Below are 22,366 nucleotides of genomic sequence, written 5' to 3'. Positions count from 1 at the left end.
TGTTGCACTGAAGTGATGGCACTGTCTTTGCAGACAGTGAGGACAGTAGCTGCCCAGCATGAATATATATTTTTTCCTTAGCTGAAATGGTTATCTTTGCATAGTTCAACAGCTGGGCTGAGAGACAAAAGATCCAGTTCGAACCCAAGAGAGGGATGAACTAATGAGGACATTAAGTTTAAACTTGTACTCAGTTACAGTATATTCAGTATGTTTGTTTGAAAATTGTTATTACCTGCTGCTTACCAGCCACTGAAAAGAGTCTGACCCAGCTAAACGTCTTGGTTTGAAAATCTGGCCCAACTAAATTTGTAATTGAAAAGCCCTGCTATGCATAATTAATGAAATTTAAATAATTTTATTCAAATTAACCACAATAATTTATAAAAGAGATTTTTTTAGAAGAGACATATAGTCAGAATTTAAGCACTTCAGTTTGTTCTAAACCACTGGGAAAGTATGTGATCCAATTACTTCAATTAACTTTTGTCTTCTGCCTTTTCATACTACTGCCAAATTTCTGCTAAGGAGCAATGAGTGTGAGTAATTTTACAAAATAAAAAATACAATAATAATAATAATTATAATAAAATAAACAGGATAGCAAGACCAAAATGAATATGCTGAAAATGTCACAAGCTTTTTTATGAACCGATTATATGTCTTAAGGATATCCCAAAAACTATAAACAAATATTCTCACAAGAGGAAGTATTTGTGAAACATTCATCTTGAAGCAAAAGATAGGGGGAGAAAAATCTTTATAAATAAGATTTATTTGGACAAAATATTATGAAACAAAGGAGACTCCGGGCAGCACAAACGGCAAAGTAGGAGCAAAAAGATCAAAAGGGCAATAATCATGAGGATTCATCAACACCACAAAGCAAGTTCATTAAGCCAAAAGGGACTGCTTGTTTTCCCAGCCTTCATTTTCACCTCTTGGGGAAAACACCCACAAAACACAAGCAGAGGAACATAATTATGTTTATTATTTGTGTAAATAACAATATTAATGTAAGCAAAAGAATTTGAAAAGTACAACGAATCAATTAAAGAAGGAATTTAAGTATAGGCCAGGGTTGACACCCTGAGTGAAATGTAACAGTCCTTAGAGAATCCCCTCCCATTAGAGGTTAGTTAGATATGAAGGGTGCAGAACTATTCAAACTATCTTTGGAAAAGTATAGATATTAGTTGATGAATATGATGATGATGATGATAATGCCCAACAATGAAACAAATAGTAAAGGAGACCTTAAAGTAAAGGAAAAAAAAGCCACGTCCATAAAATACTGTATACTTTATATTGTTATTTATTATAGGAAGCAACGGTGAAGACAATATAAAAGACAAAGTAGAATGCTAATGTTCCAGTTTTTCAAAATATGTTGTCTAAATCAGGCCTGTCTAAGAAGTCAAACCCTTCCATATGAGGAAATCTGATCAGGGACATTTTTTCAGCCTGGCTTTTTTGTCACAATCCTATTTTTATTCACTGAAACACTGTGGCAAGTTACAGATCAAATGGATTATTATTTAGTAACTTCCTTTAATGCTTTCAGATATAAGGTTAGTTGAAAGGTTGGAAGCATGCACGGATACACCGTGTTGCAATGTTGCTCACAGATTAATAGGCCTCCACTGTTTTGTGCAAGCTTTTACTTTGTAAACACAGCACATTTAGGTTGTGTATTCCATGATGGTCCAATGGCAAGTGTTACTGCTACAGGATAATCCCAATGCTGCTCTCTATTACTATTAAAAAGCAACATAGATATGTACAATGAAATATTTGTTAAACATTCTATTTATTTTACTATGCAAATATAATTTTAAATGCCCCAAGTTGTTTAAGCATACAATATGGAGAAAGCCTTAATTTAAATTCTTACGCAAAAGAAAAATTCTAATAGTTTTGATCTCTAAAATAAAAAGCTGGAAACACAATGACAAAATTTTCACACAGTAAAAAAGTTGATTTGAACAAAATCTCAGGAAAAAGTAAAGTAATAAAAACAGAGGCTTTTTATCAATTATCCAAAAATCCTGTTTGGGTTAGTAGGCAAATAAATACATTCCATAATAATTAAAACCATTCTAACCTCCATGTTTCACCATCATGCCACACCAAACAGTCAAAAACTGGCCCAGGATCACTATATTTCTTCTCTAGTGAATTAAGCAGCTCTGTTTGACATTGCAGCTCCTCCTTTACCAATTTTTCGTCCTTTAAAATGAATATTGTTAACAGAAATTTCAGCAAACATAATTAAAAAAAGTTTTAAAAATGTAAACACTTTGCTAAAAATTTTTAAGCAGTTTGTGTACAATAGGCTTTGAACACACCTGAGATAAGTTAGTGTGGGTGCTGTCAAATTCTTCATATTTACGGCAAGCTTCAGCAATTGCACCTCGATGTGATGGATCCCATAACTTTTCTTTCCGTTCTTTCTGTGTTTTGAGGGGACAGCATATATTTAAAGCATTATAATACTGCCTTCATACTAACATGCTCAACTGAGTGATCATTTATTGTAGAGTACAAATCATTTCTCATTTTACCAACCAAGCAATATTTACTTAAAAAAATACCTGACAATATTAACATGACACCACATTCACACTACAGCTTTACAAAATGTTGTGCCAGTTTTGACAGTTCAGGGACATATATTCACACTTGATTATCACTTGTAATATGGCATAATGCAACATCAGAAAAAGAGGAAAAACACATCATATGTTCAGGTCTCAGAATCTGTCATCCATAAAGGCTCAGAAAATGTTAATTCAGGTCAGAGCAGTCTCAACAACATTTACTTTAAAAAAAAAAAAACACCTCTGTAACCATGTTAGGAGAAATCTGTAGCCAGCTAAGATTAACAGCTGACAAACACAATGCAAAACAATTTTGAACAAACAGCACGTGAAAATGACACAACAGTGCATGCATGCTAGTGTTTTGTAAATGGAAACAAAAAATTAACTATGATTTCATACTGCCAATACCGTACGTTTCACACATTACAGCTAGTGGTGATCGGTGAAATTTGTCAGTGTTTATTGCAGTGAATTTGCTGTGTTCGCTGGAGACCTTGTTTGCCAAATATTTTCCTGGAAATTAGCTGTGTGGCCGAGTTAGACAAACAGATTATGCTTTGTGGAGATAGAGTGACATGACAGAACTGTAACAGCCATGCACAGAACTTTCAGGCATGTGTACTGTAAGTGTACTCCAACTTGCATTTAAGTCTCTGCCCGATATGTTTGGTGCAGGTGCTAAACAAAAAAAAAAAACAAGCAAAACAAAAAAAAACAAAAAAAACCAAAAACTCATAGTATTTTCATTTGAGAAGTACATTGGTTGACCATATTGAGAACACTATGAAAATACTGTTTTGTTCAGCATAGATCCAGTGTATGTTGAAACTTTACTGCTGGATTAAGCCCATTATACTCCTTGCTATTGAGTGGAGACCACGTACAACTCCCAGAGTATACACCACTGATCTCTCACATCATAAGCTCTTAGAGGCTGCAGGGAAGTGCCAATATGAAGTAACATTAACCGAACTTCAGATCCCTCTTACCAAAGTTGCAACCAATTTGCCTCACACTGGGTTCATATAAGGAAAGAAGGTACATAATTAAAACAAACCTTAGAAAACATGAGACCTTCTGAAATAACAAAAGATGTATTACTATTTACTAGGAATTTCTATGTTTTTGATGGAGGATAAAATTACAAAGGATTGCACAGATACTGTAGACTGGACACAACTAGTACTTGTTTTTGTTTCCAAGATCTTTCTCTCTTTTTTCTTTTAACAAAGAGACAAACACCTTATAACTTGTAATAAATCTTTATTATTTTTTCACAGGGTATAAGGTTTGTTGTGCATGCATTCACACTCCACACAAATACCTTATATAGACTCTGGCTCTGGCTACTACCTGCTTTGTTGTACAGCCAATCAGTGCCCTGACTATTGGAACTCTTTGAATGCACTGATAAACATGTATAATAATAATAATAATAATAATAATTCTTTACATTTATACACCACTTTTCTCACTACTCAAAGTGCTTCTTCATAGTGAGTGGGGAGCCACTTCAACCACCATTAATGTGTGATAGCCACTTGGATGATACACCACACATGAGCTATAGGTGGTGTAGGGGTGAGAGATAGTTTGCCAATTAGAGAAAATGAACGATCAGTGGGCAAGAATAACTAGGCCATGGAGGGCAATTTAGCCTAGATATCGGGGAAACACCCTGCTCTTTACAAAAGATGCCCAGGGATCTTTTATAACCACAGAGAGTCAAGACCTTGGTTTTATGTCTCATCTGAAGGACAGTACCATTTTTACAGCACTATGAACCCATCAATGCACTGGGGCATTGATTCACATTCAGATCTCAGGGTAAGTGACTCCTGCTGGCCTCTTCCAGCAGCAACCCATGCTTTTACTGGTTGGTCTCTCATCCAAATACTGTTTGGGCCCAAAATTTCTTAGCTTCAGGTGCATGTGGTACGGCTGCTGGTAAATATATATATCTGTTTTTACTTATTGCTAGTTTGTGGCCATTTGTTGTAATTTGTTTTTGGTTATCAATTTGTCTGCATCATTTGCTGTATGAAACAGGGTGGCTCAGAGGTTAGCACTGCTGCCTCACAGCTCAGATCACATTTTGTCCACAATAATTGGTCCAACATAGTTGGTAGATGCTTCCTTAGCTCCCAGGGACACTGAATACTATTACACCATTCCAATCCACTAAAATAATTCAGTTCCTCTTTTCCTATTGACTTCAATACATTTTGCCAAGTTTAGCAAAGTTCCCAAACATGTCTGTAATTTCAAACTCAGAATGAAGTAAACTAGATGGGGTTTACTCATCACTAGGGACAACACTTTAAGCTTCAATTAGGTTTTGTTAAATTACTCTGATGCTACTGTCTTTTTCTACATTTTCATTAAGAGGTCCTCTGATGTTTTGTTTTTTTTGTTTGTTTTTTTTTTTTAAACTTGAACTTTAAATTTTTCTGGGGCTTAGAACATTAATTGGCAGGCAGCATAACGGGTAGGAATTTCTATTGGTGCTATATCCATAAGTAGCACAAAAAAGTAAATACAATTAACAGTAACCATGTACAATATAAAAGACACCATCACAACATTATATATAGCCGTGGTGAATGCCAAAACGTGGTACAAAAATCCAAATATATAAAACTATTTGATAATGCAGAACTGATGCATTTGACAAGTTATAATTCCATCCCATGTCAGACAGTGAGTGATAAAAGTGCAAAGAAATTCAGAATTTATCTCCATTGTTGACATGGAGACCACTCATAACCAAGGGTATAGAAGATGTGAGTGCTTCTTAAAATCTACAATTATTTTCACAGTTGTAAGGGTATTAATGGCGCTTTTCCACTGCATAGTATGGCACAGCACGGTTCAGTACAGCTCACCTTGGTTCGGCTCAGTTTGCGTTTCGACTGCAGTTTAGTACCGCTTTAGAGTGGGCGGGATTATTCACGTGTCGTTATAGTTGCGCTGCCTCTACTGCCGTGACATCATCGTAAACGCGGCACAAGCGACCTCCTGAAAAACTTTTTCATTCCGCGTCGCCCCATCCAGCTCTCGCTGGATCCGCCTCGGCTACCAACGAGGAACGTCTGTACTTCCTCAATAGACCACGAAACAGCCATTTTTGGTTAAAACAAAATGGTGCGTCCAAACCTTCGCTGGCTGTGTTAAAAATCTAGCGGGTCTGTTGTGTTTCGTGTCGCAAGTTCAATGACGCAGTAATGACGATTTTCTCCGGCCAACCAGTGACCAGCAGAGTTTACACGTCACGATTTGGTAACGGTTCGGCGCGCTTGGAACCTCGGCTGAGGTGGTACTAAAAAAAGGACCAGGTACCAGGTACTGTTCCCAGTGGAAAACCCCCCAAAAGTGAGCTGAACTGAACCGTGTCGTGCCGTACTATGCAGTGGAAAAACGCCTTTAGATTGACATTGCTGAGGGTACACCAAATAGCCAGCTGATGCACTTTCCCTTGAATAGGGCACTATGTGTCTGATCTACAAACTTCAGCAGTTTAATAGATATAGCACTAGAGGTGCAGCCACTGGAGTAGAGAGAGGGGCAAAAATAGAAGAGACAGAACTCTCTCCTCAAGAGATCCTGAGTGATATTTGCTCTGCCCAATATCTGCTCTCAGAAAGTTATAAATTTATAGACATGTGGCATTGTCCATGTTCATACTGAAATATTTTGCAATGGATAAATTCTAAAATCCATAAATAAGATGCTAACATAAGCCTGAATGCTGCAAGGTATAATGGAGAGCTATACTTGACTTCATTTTCAACTGACCTGTTAGCACGGTATCCAAACTGAAATGCTGCAAGGAGAGATTTTTCTGACAATGATTAGATGCAGACTAATTAAGAATAAAAATGTCTTCATTATTACAGAGATCAACTCCTGAAACTAAAAAATTTCAGGCAACATGAATAGTTTCAGACAAATACTGTACATACACAGGGCAAAAGTTTTAAATGTACAGTAGAGTGCCTAAATCAAGGCAGAAAAAAGTACACCTTGCATAAAAGTAGTCTAGTGTTTCAGGTAAAAATAGTGATCAAGAGTCAGCTTTAACTGAAACACTGAACAACATTTTTTTTCCTTTTAGCAAAAAAATTTCTGCTGTAAATAATGTTTATTTTTATTTTAAGTAAATCATGTAGAAAATCAGTTTTTGAAAATGAAGGGTATTTTCTTCAAGCAGCAAGGATGTAAATAGAAATATAATTTTATACTAGTCTCAAATCGAGTTGCTCAATTACCTTTACATAGAGTATATGAGAAGAGCTTAAAAGATCAAGCATTTCCCCCACACACTCAAGGACAACTGCACACTCAACACTTGTTATTTAAAACCAAGCATATACTGTAAGAGAAACAAATAATTTCAATAAATAAAAATAAGAATCTGATATCTGCATGCAACTATTTCAAAAAGAATTGTCTTTCTTCATCAAAAGCAAAACAAAAAATTAAACAAATTTTCATTAATTTTGAAAAATGAAACAGAAGTAGAATTTTTGACTATGAGAGAGTTGCTGTCTTACTTCAAACATTGTGTTTTTTCAGATTCTGCGTTTTCAATGTTAAAATAATACATATATCCATTGAAATCTATTTACTCAATGACAAGGCTATGGAGACCCAACATCCATCAAAACAAGCACTGGGGATGAGGCTAAAATCAGCTGTGGATAGGAGACTAGTCTATTACAAAGTAAATATGTGGGCTGCCGAGATTAACTGATGTAATCAAATAACCAAATAAAATTTTAGTCAAATTGTATTTTCTTGCTCTATTAGCTGTTCCTGTCCCTCTCCCACACTGTACAACAGCATGCTGTGACCCTCTATAAAATTCTTGGGTACAATAATTATGGGGGCAACTGACCGACATTTAGCAAAATAAAGTTCCCCAAAATATCATGCAAAATTCCCTCTTTGTGGAAGTATTTGTTGGAATGTGGTTGTTTGATCATTGTGTGGTGTTCCACAACACCCGAAGAGGATGCATTATGAAAATATAGCATACGACAAAACAATATTGTAAGTAACTCATTTATTCTTATTTAAACTGTTTGACAATAGTTCTTTCATGGGGATGAAGCTAGATTGCTTTAAAAATTCATGCTAGTGACAAAAGTTACAACCACAGTATTTCTTCAGACAGAACACACAAATTTTCTGGTAAAAGCATGTGTCAGTTGCCATTATTATTACTTGTGAGTGTGCTTAAGTAAAACAACGTTTCAGTATATATAGTAGCTACTGTAAATATAATAGTTTTTTTAAACACTTTTGATAGCTTTATTTTGGGCAAAGTTGCCCTTTCACTCTTTGTCAGATATTTATGCCAGGGCCTGCAACTTTTTAATGGTAAACTTATGGACCTGAAAAAAAAAAAAAAACTACTTAGCAGTGGTAACATCTTATATAAGCACAGGTAACCCTTTATAAAGGTATTTTAAATATTTTCTCCAAACATTAAATTATACATAAATCACATCCAATAAGTGACGTGGCCGACACTGTAAAATGTATAGCATTTGTTTTTTTTAATCCAGTGCAGTTAATCTACACTGAATGAGAGCTTGCAGTTCAACAACAGCATAGGACAGCGTCTCCTATTTAGAAGTTGGCTTTTTGGAGAAGAAACACAGTTTCTATTACTGTTTAGACTGGTAATGGACAGACCAAACAGCTAAGCAAAATCCTGGTTTTGACGTTAAAAAGGTATAAACATTAGGTACCCTTTAACTAAAATAGTTCTGGGTTCTTTCCATGTTCTCAAGTCAGTGCAGTCAGGCTGATAAATAACCTGGTGACAGTGTTGTGTTTGTCTTCTTCTTGGAGTTATTTTGGTTGTGTTTTTTAATGTGCGAGTTTTTCATATTCTATATATCAAATTATTCAATAAATATTCAAATACAAAATAGGGTAAAACTGCCACAATAATGACTACAATGATGGGATTAGATTAATCCATAAAATCCACCTCAGTTTACAAATTATACACACACGCACAGACAATGTCTTTAAAGATTCATGATAAAAATGGAAAAGTGCTATTCACAAAAACAAAAAAAAAAAAAAATGAAGTGAATGTTCACAAAAGGACACAACTCAGAGTTTAATCAATTTACTCTACAATTTACACAGTTACTCTAAGCTGCCTTTGAACAATTCTGTTTAGTGAGTGATGAGAAAATGCAGGATATTTAGCTTACCTGTATTCTTTCCTTCAGAGCTTTTGGAAAAAAATCATAGCCATTCTTGATACCAATGTTATATTTTCCAGAGGGATTTGTCCAGGCTGTAGGAATCTAAAACAAAAGACAAGAACCTTCAATACATATTTCTTTGCCAAGATTACATGCAACACAGTAAAACCGTCAATTCACCCATCGATGCCCACAATATTTTGCCTGTAGCAACTTAAAATCAAGAGGCATAAAAAGAAAACCCTTTAAAGTTCAGGATGGTATAGTTAAGCTGCTAGCCTGTAGTGATATGGACCCAGTTTTCAAATATTTAACATGGCGGTAACGTTAATATACTTTTGCTTCAGAAAGAATAGCATGCAGAATTTAATTAATTAAAAAAATCTTTTTTCACATTTTACTTTTCAAAAACACTACCAGACAAGGTCTTAAGTCTTTTAGGTCTGTCAGTCAGATTAAAATCTCTACATCCATCATTCCATTTTATGAACCCACTAAAACAACAATTGCCTAATTATGAAAAATATCCTAATTATATACTGCATATTGTCCATTTTTAACACCATATTATGTAAAACCTTTAGAAATCAAAATATTAATTTATTAATGATTGAAAGAATTTAGATATGTCCAATATTTGTCATATAAATTATTATCAGTAGAAAAAAAAATCCTGATACAGTAGGATGAAAAACCCCCATGTTATCAGAGCATAGACTCCAGGACAGGAAGCCGTTTAATGAGGGATTACTTCAATGACTGTGATAAGATGCTTGCTATTAGTCTGTTTATAATTATTCTGGCACTATATTAATGCCATTGCAGTTGAATAGCTCAGGAGATTCGTATATTCATACAACATAATGCAGGAAGAGGAAACAGGAAATGCAGTAGAAATTAATCATCTTTGCTGTCTAGTGTGTGCTTATTTGATGTCCCAATGTTTAAAAGACAAAGTTAAGACAAACCTAGGTGCACTGTATATGTTATACATCAAAAAAAATATTCCACAGAAATAGAAAAAGCTTAATAGTGCTCTGTAAACAAAACTGATAAATCAATTATATGACTTCTGAGAGATAACCTGGGACAAGCAACTAGTCCTTCAGACAGCACACAAATACACATGCACTCACTCATAACGGGCCATTTTTGAGACATCAGTCAGAGAGAGAAAGAACAAACAGACAGTGACCATGCTGTAAATAGGACTCAGGTCCTTGAAAATATGAGGCAACAAAACTAACCACTTCTAACCACGGTGCCATCAGCAACAAAAAAAAAAAAATGACTTTAAAACCCACAATTTCCAAACCTAAATGAAATTCTTAAATATATATATATATATATATATATATATATATATATATATATATATATATATATATATATGAACATCATCAATCATTTGTAGTTAAAAATCATTTAAATGTGTATTTTCTTTTGCACAAGTATAAACATTCTAAAGAAAAATAGTTCACTAAGGGTCATTTATTAATTAGTACATGGGATTAGTAGCATGGGAATGTTAAAAGCAATTAAAACAAATGTAAACATTTTTATTTATCAAGAAATTAGAAAGCAGTATTTATAACAAGGAATGTCAGAAAACTGAATGTTATTTTTCAAAAACCATTGTGTATTTTTTATTAAAAAGTTAAACATGTTAATATTTAAAACAATACATTGTCAAAATTAACCATAGACATTTAACAAATATTACTGGACTTAATTCTCATTGAAACCAAAATACTAAAAATGATACGCCTTTAATAAGCACATTGTTCTCTTTTTTGTCAAAGAAATTAATTTATTACAGTTATATAGTTTACAATTAATACAATAAGCAATAAGGAATTTTACAAGATGTATTTGTGCTTTTTGAAGTGAAAGGTGTGCAGCTGAAAAAATATGTACATAAAAAATGTTACATTTATAAGCATCTCAGGAAGAAAGCTCATACAATTATTTTTGTATTAGAGTCTACTGGTTTTAAAAATCAACGAGTTTTGCCAAAAGTTAAAATACTGACAGCATATTTAAAAGTATATCTTCTCTGAGTTTGTAAATACTGTATGTTTGGATAATTTAGTCTGAAACTGTATACCATAGTGACTTTTTGGCAAAAAGTACACGTAATGCCTATATAAAGTACTATCTTCCTTTAGACCTTTTTACATATTATTCTACTACAATATGAACTGTTAAATATATGACATTTTTCCAGTTAACACGTCTATTACATAAAAGTAAAATCAATGTTTAAAAAAAAAAAAAAACTGATACAAGAACAATCATCCTCTTTGCTAGCAAATAAAAGCATTTGGTACAAATTACAATTAAGAATGTTTTTGCAGAAGTCACATGTATTTTTTAACCTTCTATCTGGCAAAACTCAAGTTCCCTATAGTTACATAATAACAACTGGCAAACAACAATTAACATTTCATGCCACATATTTAATTGGATTAAGGTGTGAAGCTTTGAGTAAGCCGCTCCTTTGTCGTATAGGCTGCGTCATTGTCCTGACTAAAGATTAATCTCTCATGTTTCTTAGAGTAGTTTTTTTTCCCCCCCTTACTACCGTATTTTGCCTTATGTCTTCAAAACCTTTCAAATTCCTAAAGCCGAGAAGATTTATGTGAAGTGCACTTCCTGGTCTTGACCAGAATTGCAGGCTAAGGTGAATGCAACTGGACAGGAGAAGACCCCTAAGAGAGTGAACAAATATAACTGTGTTAATAAATTAAGTGATAGACTATAAGGTTGGTTACCTATCCTTATAAATGTAAGCTGGTGCTCAGGGTTGAAGAACACCCTAGGCAAACAGAGGGAGGGAACTCACAGGAAGGTAACCTCAACAGTTTCATTAAGGATTCTAATCCTTTGGAAATTATTTGGACGATTACGCAAGAATTGGTCCCACTTTTTGGGGCTTAAAGTCTGTTTCCAGTCAATGAGCCATTGTGCTTCATGCTAGGGACAATGTCAGAGCAAGGGTTCAATAGAAGAACAGCCTTACCATCTAACTTGAAAATGACCTTGTATAGGAAAATCCAAAAAAGCAACAAGAGTTTTGATTTTTGCTTTCTTGTTTATTTTGTTTTTGTTGTGGCTCATACTGTTTACTTTCTCCATGTCTCTTACAGTATTTATAAGAAAGACATTTTAATAACTTTGACCTTCTTGGCATTCATTTATGATGGTGTTCTCAGACTGCACATTGTTACTTAGTTGCTAAAAGCAGGGATTACCAGGAAGGTGTTTTGTTACTCTGCATTTAGCCTATTTTAGCAATGCATGGGCAATCGTGGTCATTTGTACAGTTTCTGTTGTCAACTTTCTTCGCATTGTCATAAGCATTTTGGTTGCATTCCTGAATAGCAGCTTTCTCAATCAGTTACTCAGTTGTCCTTCTGTACTTCCAATAAGAGAATCACAGTTTTGTATCCCCAAAATTTGTTTTTAATGAACTTTACATAATTTGGGACTACGGTTTTTTCATACCAGTTCCTTGATATGTGTATTAAATGATAATCTCCATTTTATGTCATTTTTTTTTACATTATATAGGACATAACAAAATGTACATTCGTAAAAACAGGAGAATTCAATTTGATCTGGTATGAAGCACCTTAGCTCCACAAAGGTGGACTAGCTACACCAGAGCATGGTTAGGTTTGTCATAGCAAATTTGTGACTGCTTAATGAAAAAAATGATTTGCGTTTTATTAATCCTAATTAAATAAATTCAAGTTCAACAGTGTAACATGAGTAAATGTAGAAGATTAAATCTTTTACAGACAATTTTAAAGGAGCATCACTTATAGCAGCAAAAAATTCTTATTCATACAGTCTTACACAATAGTAATAATTATGACAAGGATGACAAAATCTTGAAAAGTGAAAGGAATGCGGATATCCTAAGCGAATGACGCACTTTACATAAATCATCAGCAGATCAGCAGGTGAAACTAACAATGTACTTACTTCACTCTGACCTCACTCTTGGTACTGACCCTCAAAGCACACCCCATTCTGGCTGCCCTATATAATTCCATATTTTCTGTTGTTTCAGTTCAGTTGTGGACTCAGTCAGTTAAAATGACTCTTTTTGCTCATGCGAAAAACCCTTCTTTCATCTATATAGGGTGAATACCCCAAACCTTTTTATTGGTTTTGTCTCTTTCTTTCATCCTCTTAATAACCGCCTGCAACAGGTAACACCGAGTGAATCTACATACACAGAATCTGCATAAAGTGAGTAACATGGTTAAAGCAGAAATCCGATTTAATAAAAACTTCCATTTAAAGCACAAACCCCCTATGTAATTCTCCCTTGGCAAAATGTTCAGACGACATTATTAAACTGTGCACAAAAAAAAAAAAAGTTCAAATACCATCACCATCAGACAACTTGAATCTGAAAACAAGCATGGAGCTAGAGGGTTAGTTACAGAATACCCAAGATAGTACCATAATAGGAAAGAATCAAGATCAGACTATGTGAAGATACTAAAAGGAAATGATCCTCAAGTCTAAGTGCTGTGTCAGTGAACAGCAGAATGGGATTACTTCCAACTTTAAGCAATCAGCAGCTAGTCCTCTTTGGTCTTGTATTTCTTCTGTGTTTGCTCACTGGCCATTTGATTGCCTGTTAACGGCAGCACACCAGCAATTAATACCACACCCTCTCTCAACTATTCAACATGCCACTACAAATTTCTCTCAATTCAATGGGACAGAACACAGGAAAATGTACACCCTCAAGTAAACAGGATAAAACTGTAATAAAAATAATTTCTTTGACAAAAAAAAAAAGAGAACAATCATTAAGCCATCGTTATTATAAACGTTCACTTCGAGTGTACAAAAAGACCCTGAAATCCCTATATGGAAAGTAATGACGATGAGAGGTACATGTTAGGAGAAACATACCTGAAGCATAATACAGATAAGTTGATAACTGTCATTCGTAATGTGCAAATATTTCCTAATAACCAAATAAATTCAACAGTAATCAAAATGTGAAAATACCTAGTCAAAGACGGGACAATATTTACAAAGAACATCTCATTGCTGCACAAATTTCACAGCACAAGCCTTATGCAACACATACTGAATTATACAGAGATATATTTTATTATACTGTACTATACATATTGTGAGACAGCTCATTTCAAATCTGAAGACCACCTATAATATACCTCCACAGCACTTCAAAGGAATACAGGATTAAGAAATTGGCAGCACCTTTCAATGCACACTTTCAGAACCAGTGGCCGAGTAACATAAAACATAATATAAATACTTCCCCATGGTTATGAGTTAAATATATTTGGTTCAGTACCTCACGATACTTTAGTCCAAATATAAATATAAAATATTGTTTCCATATTTTTTAAGAGCATATAAGTTCTTTTTCATATTTGTAACAGTGTGCCAAATGTGTGTGGAGTTAATTTTGTAACATTATCCTCCGTACTAAGCCTGTTGTACCTGCTTACAAGGTGGTGTAAGTTGTTGCACAACTTTGTTCTCTTTCTCATCCCATAGGCGCACACTGCTATGCCTGGCATTTTTCCATACCAGGTTTCTGTGAATAACCAGGTTATTAAAGCACAGGTAAAAGCACTCACTGACACATGCATTGGTAGTGCATTTAGACTTTTTTTAAATTATTGTGCAATGTGGAACTAGAAGTTTTACAGTACAGTTATCATTTCATTTACAAGACATATTTTCTCTCAGTTTGTTCAAAGCATTTGTACTTGTGTTATGTTGTTTTTCCACATTTACTATTTTGCCTTTAAGTTATTTTTATAAAAAACAATTTGTTTCCAGTAAACCAAAAAAAATGTTCAGTGGTAAAGGAAAAAATCATAATTCATGTTTAACTTCTATGTTATAATCAAAATTATATTTCAACTCCATCTGCAAATGCATGATTGTGGAGTTATTAGTTATTAGGCTTCTGCCGCCAACTCCAGAAAGCTTAAAAAGCATGACTCTGACCAAGACTTCAGCCTTAGGATGTGATATCTTTCAAATCACACTTTTTACAGGTCTTATAGTTCTAATTGTTGGTTTATTATTTGATTAATCTAATTATTTATCATCATTATGTGAACCCTCATGTCATATGGTAAATGAGGGTGCTAGCTAAGCATTAGTGGTCAGATTGTAAAAGTTGTAGGTATGGGACCTTTTCACGCTCAAGACGATAAGCATTGGTGGTCAGATTTGAAAATTGGAGAATGACAGATTTCCTATAAAACAGACTACTAACAACACAGAGAAGTCAGATATTTGGAACTGGCTTTCACTGGGTTTAGATTTAGAAGGAAAGGAACTAAACTGAGTTATGTTAATGTTCCTCAGCCAAACCGAACTGTGCTTCAGAGAAAATCAAGATGTGCTTCTTGATAGCACTAAACAATAAATCAATCAATCAACATTTATTTATATAGCACATATTCAAAGAAAAAAATGTAGCTCAAAGTGCTTTACAAAATTAATAGAAAAATAGAAGACACAATAAAAAATAAACATAAGTCAACATTAATTAACATAGAATAAGTAAGGTCCGATGGCCAGGTGGACAGAAAAAACAAAAAAAAAAACTCCAAAAGCTGGAGAAAAAAAATAAAATCTGTAGGGGTTCCAGATCACGAGACCGCCCAGTCCCCTCTGGGCAATCTACCTAACATAAGTCAAACAGTCCTCTTTGTATAAAGAACAGCAAATTGTGCATGAAAACATTTGTCAAAATGATTTTGAAGCTGCTAAAGGCTTTATGAAGCCTGCTCAGTAACTTCGTTGACACAGCTGCAAAATATGTCGGATCAGATTTTTGTTTACAACTAATACCTTTAAGCATAATGCACATCAAAGTATAATCAGACACATTTTTTCTCCCCTTGTGCTTTGAAATGTAGAAGCTGCAAATATAAGGGACACTATAAATGACACATCTTTGATGCATTTGTGTTCATCATGAACAAGGCCTTAATGCATGGGATGCAGTTTCCATATCAACCCAAAGTAAACAGAAGCAGAACTTTCAGTAAACAAAAATGTATGTTCATGTGAAAAGCACATGCCTAATTAAGAATCTTAATTTTACAATGGTTTACCCTTTTTAACAGATTTTAAAATTATTGTTCAGAAACAGTTACAGTATCTGTGGCAACAAGACTAAAAAACAGTCCTGTTGTCTCTTACAATATGCGCATAACACACATACACCCGGCATATTTTCATTTACATGTCTAGTTTGTGTTGTGTAGCTTAATTTACGATATTCGTTGCAAAGGTTACACCAAATTACATTTGCAGTTGGCATACTGGTGTGTGTTTTACAAATGTGTTAGCCACTAAAAATGGCAGATGTCAAGTTAGGGTTCTTATATTTCTTGTTAAAGACATTTGAGATTCAAGTGCTAAAGTTGAAGAGACGATTTAATGACAGTGTGCATATTTTTCTGTTTTGTTTGCTCCCTTGTGCATTTATCCGTTCACACTTATGCCATGCTACTTCCCAGAGCTTTTCCTCTTCAGCAAGGGGTACAAAGCAGGAATAAATTGTCCAAAGGGTGCCAGTCTGACACAGGACACAGTCACACACACATGAGCACTGTTTCATATGAAGCCAAATTAGAGTGACCAATCAACATGGAAGCCTCATACTTGGGCCCTACCAAATAGGTCTATGAGGCAACAATGAAGAATAATCACTATTATCAGACTAGCATAAAGAGTAGCTTCTTTAAAATATGTGCATAGTTACAGAATTGGAAATGACAAGCAACTAAAGTGAGAAATAAGGAATATGTGGGACTATCATACAGTATGTAGCACACAAGCAGGCAAAGATTAAGTTTTGGAAAAGGACACTCCACTCTTATTAGTATATTAATTTTGTAGCAGAAAATGCGTCACTGTGACTGCTGTGACCAAATTGCTATGAGTGAACAGCAATTAAAACAATCACTTGGTACGGTAGCTACAATATTTTAAATACATCCTATAATTGAAGTAATAAAACGAACAGGTAATGAATGATATGTAATACTTTGACAGCAACCATGTCAGTTAAATAAAAAGCTTTTCTATTCGATTGTTGCACACAGTATAACCAATACAATGCATACAGAGCAACGTTTATCTGAATAGATGTTTAACAGCACAAGATGCACTCAACGAACCACAATACACTAGACAATGTATTCCAGATTAACCTTACTATACAGTAACTTCTCCAACAAACATAAAGGCTAAACTTTAACTAGACTGAATCTGCTGTGTTGACATCAAGAACAATTTCATTTTTATAAAAAAAAAAGGTAAAACAGTCAATATTATATTTTCTCTTGGGGTTTCCAACCCTAACACTACCCATTTACACTTGGCTTCCTGACTTGTATTCCACTAAAGTAAGTGGTTACTTGTAACTAGTTTTCAATATACAAATGCAGTTCCTCACAAAAATATTCAGTTTTGTAAGCAACTGTCCAGTTTTGCTGGATAACGATGCAATACTGAAATGTTGTATAGTTTTACATGAAAAAATGTAAAATTATCTTTGTAGGATGACATTGTTTGAAGATACAAATCTTTAAAAAAATGAAATAGTCTTTTTGCAAATTGATTCTCTCTCTACAGTTTAATATTTTAAACAGTCATCTTTTGAAGAAACAGCAGCATTAAGTCTTTTGGGGTATGTATGTACAAGCTTTGCACAATGTTTGGGAGTGACTTTAGCCCCTACTTCCAGGCAGGTTGTTGAGGTTAGACAGATGACACCTAGGCACCATACTTTTTAAACAGTGCCTTAGATTCCCAATCTGATTGAGATTAGGATATTGACCTGACCGCTGCAGGACTTTCACCCTCCTGTCATTGAGCTATTTTTATTTTATTTTTACCTTGTGTTTAGAAGTATTGCCTTGTTGAAAGACATACTTTCTTCAAAATATTTTAGCAGACTGAAATACATTTTCCCACCATCCATTTTCCTTCAATTTTAACTACATGTCCAGTGCTTGCTTATAAAATGTAATCTCAGCACATGTTGGCATCACCACCATATTTCACTAGAGGTATGGTATTTTGGGATGTGTGGACAGTATCATAGCTGTGCAACATGTCTCTTTGAACTTTGGTTAAAATGTTTTTGGTCTCCTCTGACTATAGAATATTTTTCCACATCACAACTGGGTCATTATTATGTCCTTTGACAAATTCCAATCATGCTTTCACATGATTCTTGCAACACCCTCCTATACTGCCCAGTGTCATGCAAAGTTCTTAAAAAGATTGACTGATACACCTACAGCTACTAACACTGTACCTCCTTAAAACGGATTGTTGGCCACTTTATGGCTTTTATCACAGGTCTCCTTTTATTTTGCTCTGAGTGTTTAAGGGACAACTTATTCTAGGCAGTATCTGAGTGGTCAAATGTAATTTCTATTTTCTTATAATTGAAACAGCATTGCTCACTTTGACAACCAAACTCTTACTGTGGATACTGTTTTGTACTAACTTTGTTTTCGAACGCCCTTTAGTCTTCATTTTACTGCCATTCTTCAGATTCACAACCTGAATGATGATGTCATAATTGATTTTTTTCCAGGAAATGTGAGTGTTAATAAGGCAATTGTTTTAACCTGTGTAAACCCAGACCTTTTAAATAAACATATCACAGAGTAAAAAAAAATCAGTGTAGGATGTGGATTTTCTAAAGTTAGAGGCACTTCAAAAATGCAAACATCCATTCTACTCATTTTCCTCCGCCAATTTCAAAAACCTTTATTATCCAATAATAATAGCTACATTTAAACTCAACATGTGAAGAGTACTTCAAAATTTCTTAGTCTAATATTTCCCCTTCCCAAAACACTGGTCAGGCAATACTGGACACTTTCAAAAACACTTCTTCAATTAACTTTTTTTTTTCTCTGCTAGTCTGGTAAAAATGTTTTGGATGAGTCATTAATTTCTGCACACTTTGCTGCTAATCTGCACAACTAATGTTCAGCCATACACATTATAGAAGACATTATCACTGCTACAACTGAAACAACAAAACAGGACATGGAAAACATTTAACATTTATGCATTGGTAAGCATGAGTTTCCATAAAGTAATCAATTCAGAAATTTGACCTTTAATGTCCTTCCCGATAAGCCTATTAATGTTCCATCTTTCGGCACCGCAACTGTCGATGTGTCTACATCACCGCTGCCTGTTGTGTCAATAATGTCTATAATCTTTGGTTTCCCATCACTTGTTATCTAGAAAGAAAAAAAAAAAACTACAATAAATACTGTTATGAAAAATGAAGTATTTAGCTAAACAGGTCTTAAACAGAAAACTCATTTTAGAAAATATCATTTATAAATAAGCGTTAAGAGAAAACTGGAAACATAACAAGCAGCTAGTATTTCAGATTATTTTAAAAAATGACCAAGTAGGAAACAATCCATTAACACATTAAAGACCAAAATTCTTAACATTAAAATTCACATAAAACAACTGAAATATTACAATCAAAATGCATGACTTATTTAATAGGAAATAAAATAATCTGGATACATTTTAATAGGACATAGAAAATGTTACAGAATCATTAAGCTTAAAATATCTACATTTTCATCCAGGTGGCATATTGGTCTATACTGCTTCATCGCAGCTCCAGGAGCTAGAGATCAACTTATGCTTAGGTTACTGTACAGTATACGTAGATGGCACTTATGCATCCTTTCTGTGTTTGCATATATTTCTTTTTACATCCCAAAGACGTGTTGACTTAATTTGGTCTTGCATGTGTAAATGTGTGTGTGTGTGCACCCTTAGATGGACTGAAGCCACATCAGGTTGGATTCTGCCTTGTGCCCACTGTTGCTAGGATAAGCTACAGATTCCCACTGTACTGTAGTAGAGAAGGCAGTTTTAACGGATTAGAAAACAGTGAGATGGGTGGAAGGCTTGAATAATGGATGGATTCTCAAAACAGTTAATATGTGTGCATTATTTTGGTTAGAGAATGTCCAGTGAAGTTTTTCCACATACATTTTAAATAATAACAAGCATGCAGTTAATTTCAGTTACATACATATACATATATATATATATATATATATATATATATATATATATATATATATATATGTACATACATACATACATACATACATACATACATACATACATATATATATATATATGAATAGTGCCCTGTCCCTGCCTTTCATCTAATGCTGCCTGAGTAACCCACTAGTTCCTTGTAACCGTGAACTGGTTAAGTGAGTTAGAGAATGAATGAAAAGTTGGATGTAATCCCAGCTCATATAGTCAATCAAATGATGGTGCAAGAAATTCAAAATGATTATGTTGTACAGTTGTACAATTAAGTTATAGTTGGAAACAGCTTTTCAGTTTAAAAAATAATCCATCCATCCAACTTTAAAAGTCAATCCATTATGATCAAGTAACGTTCTCAAACTTACTTATCCTAGCTGCACTGGGCACAAAGCAAAACCAACCCTGGATTGGACAATAGTCCACGGCTGGACCCACCCAACCACACAGGGGCAGTTTCGAAGTGCCAATCAACATGACATAATGTCGATATTTATGGTAATACATACATAAAAGCATGCATAGCCTACACAGACAGCAACCTGGTGCAGATCTCAAACTTAGGATGTGGGATCCGTGAGGAACTGATGATAATCAGTGTACCATCAACGGCATTCTCCAATTAAAATGACAGGTTCAAACAGTAATGCCTCAAAAAAGGAACAACTGATTTAGTGTCATTCATGATAATGTACTCGTATTTAATGCCACTGAAAGCAGCAAACTGAAGTGTCCGCACAACGGTAGACCGCAGCAACACTACAATCAGGGACATCTTTTTGTCCGGCCACATTAATGTCACGATTCTGATAGCGATTACATCAAACTGTTTAATATATCTGAGTGACTGTGTTTGAAGCACCCTCTTCCGAACCAGCCTTGATCCTGAACTGAAAGAAACATTTTGTTACAGCAATATACCACTATAAACACGCGCACGTGTACCAACGTAACAAATGACTTGTGTCAGGTGCTGCTCACGAATTTTTTGCTAGTAAGAGGTGGCAGTCGTTTAATCCCGGCCATCATTTAAAACGCACATGCACGTTTGTGATTGTCAGTTGTCAAACTGCGTGGAATGACACAGGAAACACATTCTTCCTATCTGTTTTCACTCAATCTCACACTTTTGCCGGCTGGGGCCTACACAATTTGAGCCGCCTCCCGCTGGAGTTACCTGTAGGCCCGGTGCTCCTGGATCTACGCCGGTGTCGAGGACTGCGATGAGAACTCCCCGACCATCGTATTCGGGGTGTCGGTTTAAAAAAGCCGCTGCACCGGTCTCTTTCTTAGGAAGTAATCCGTGAAAAGGAAAAGGCTCGTCAGTTAAATTGGCAGCCATGACTGGAATGGTAATCGTAAAGAAAGAAACAAAAGCACTGAAAACAACAATGACAGCGAGCGACAACGCGCCGGACGAAGATCTGGAATAGAAGGAACAAGAAAAAGACACACGGAAGGCGCGTGGGCCGGTGCGCCGCGCGCATTTAAAGGAACAGCGCTGCCGCCCGTGCAAGCGGTTGGTTCAGAGATGGAACATTCAAACGAGTTTGGTTTGTACTGTCAAGAAAACTCGTTAGCAATTACCATATTTCAGAAGACAATACAGGCAGCTTAACGATCAGGTATGATATATTCTGCATTGTCCTCTTTTTGCCTCTTTGCTGCAATTTAACAGTATTGTCATGTAATTGTTGAGGTCACATTTCATTTTAGTCTACAAGTCTTTTAAGTTTTGCTTCTATTGTTTCACCAAGCTGACAGTTAGAGCAACCGTAGGTTTAGAGTGGACATGACTGTTTAAAATTATGAATGGAAATAAGTGCTGTGGGTCTCCGCTGATACAGTACCTTGAATTGAGTTCCTCAACAAGAACACGAGAACAGAGATGAGAACTTGCCGATTTCATGAAGACGTTTTAAAGGTTCTCTTCACATAGAGGACGTGGAATAAATTAGTAATGTGGAAAACAATAAGACTTTAGGTAACTCCAAAATTCAATTTACAGCATGTTACTTTGAACACAATAAGAGAATTAGATTGACAAGCTTTGTTAGATTGAATACCCTGTTATTGTCAATATTGTTCTAGTGTTGTTAAAAAGAAAAGGAAAAAATGATCCCCTTTTTAGTGAGAGTCACCACTTTAATTTTTACCCTTGATGCAATAGGAAAATAATGGAAAACAATGGAAATATTTAGGAAATTATGGGAAAAGTGTTAACTTCAGCGTCTTAACAAGTAATGAAGATCCAAGAAGGAGGGAATAATATTCAGCTACAGACCCAGAGCACCATATGTCAATGCAGGACTATGCCAGCAGTTCCAGACAAGTTATATTATGGAATTTAACATTAGAGGTTAGTATGGTTAACATGTCGGATAAATGGTT

The 22,366-nt window shown here is 34.9% G+C and overlaps 1 protein-coding gene across 4 annotated transcripts in view; it reads right to left on the bottom strand.

Annotated features, from left to right (window-relative positions):
- tpp2 (tripeptidyl peptidase 2) overlaps window positions 1–21,458 on the bottom strand; it is a 106,825-nt gene extending 85,367 nt beyond the window's left edge. For 2 of the 4 annotated variants that reach the window (XM_039744672.1, XM_039744671.1), the window contains exons 1-5: window positions 21,153–21,456; window positions 19,000–19,128; window positions 8,837–8,932; window positions 2,349–2,453; window positions 2,105–2,229 (exon numbers count right to left, since the gene is read on the bottom strand). In XM_039744672.1, the coding sequence (XP_039600606.1) occupies window positions 2,105–2,229; window positions 2,349–2,453; window positions 8,837–8,932; window positions 19,000–19,128; window positions 21,153–21,317 (620 nt within the window). In that variant the 5' untranslated portion in view covers window positions 21,318–21,456. Of the gene's footprint in view, window positions 1–2,104; window positions 2,230–2,348; window positions 2,454–8,836; window positions 8,933–18,999; window positions 19,129–21,152 lie in introns of all 4 variants that reach the window. The other 2 variants (XM_039744670.1, XM_039744673.1) reach the window with 2 other exon arrangements.
- Between the last annotated feature and the right edge of the window lie 908 nt (window positions 21,459–22,366).

This window comes from Polypterus senegalus, chromosome 2 (genome assembly GCF_016835505.1).
Source record: "Polypterus senegalus isolate Bchr_013 chromosome 2, ASM1683550v1, whole genome shotgun sequence".
NCBI lineage: Eukaryota > Metazoa > Chordata > Cladistia > Polypteriformes > Polypteridae > Polypterus > Polypterus senegalus.
The sequence above is the reverse complement of the archived record's forward strand: the minus strand, read 5'-3'. Positions and strand labels throughout refer to the sequence as shown.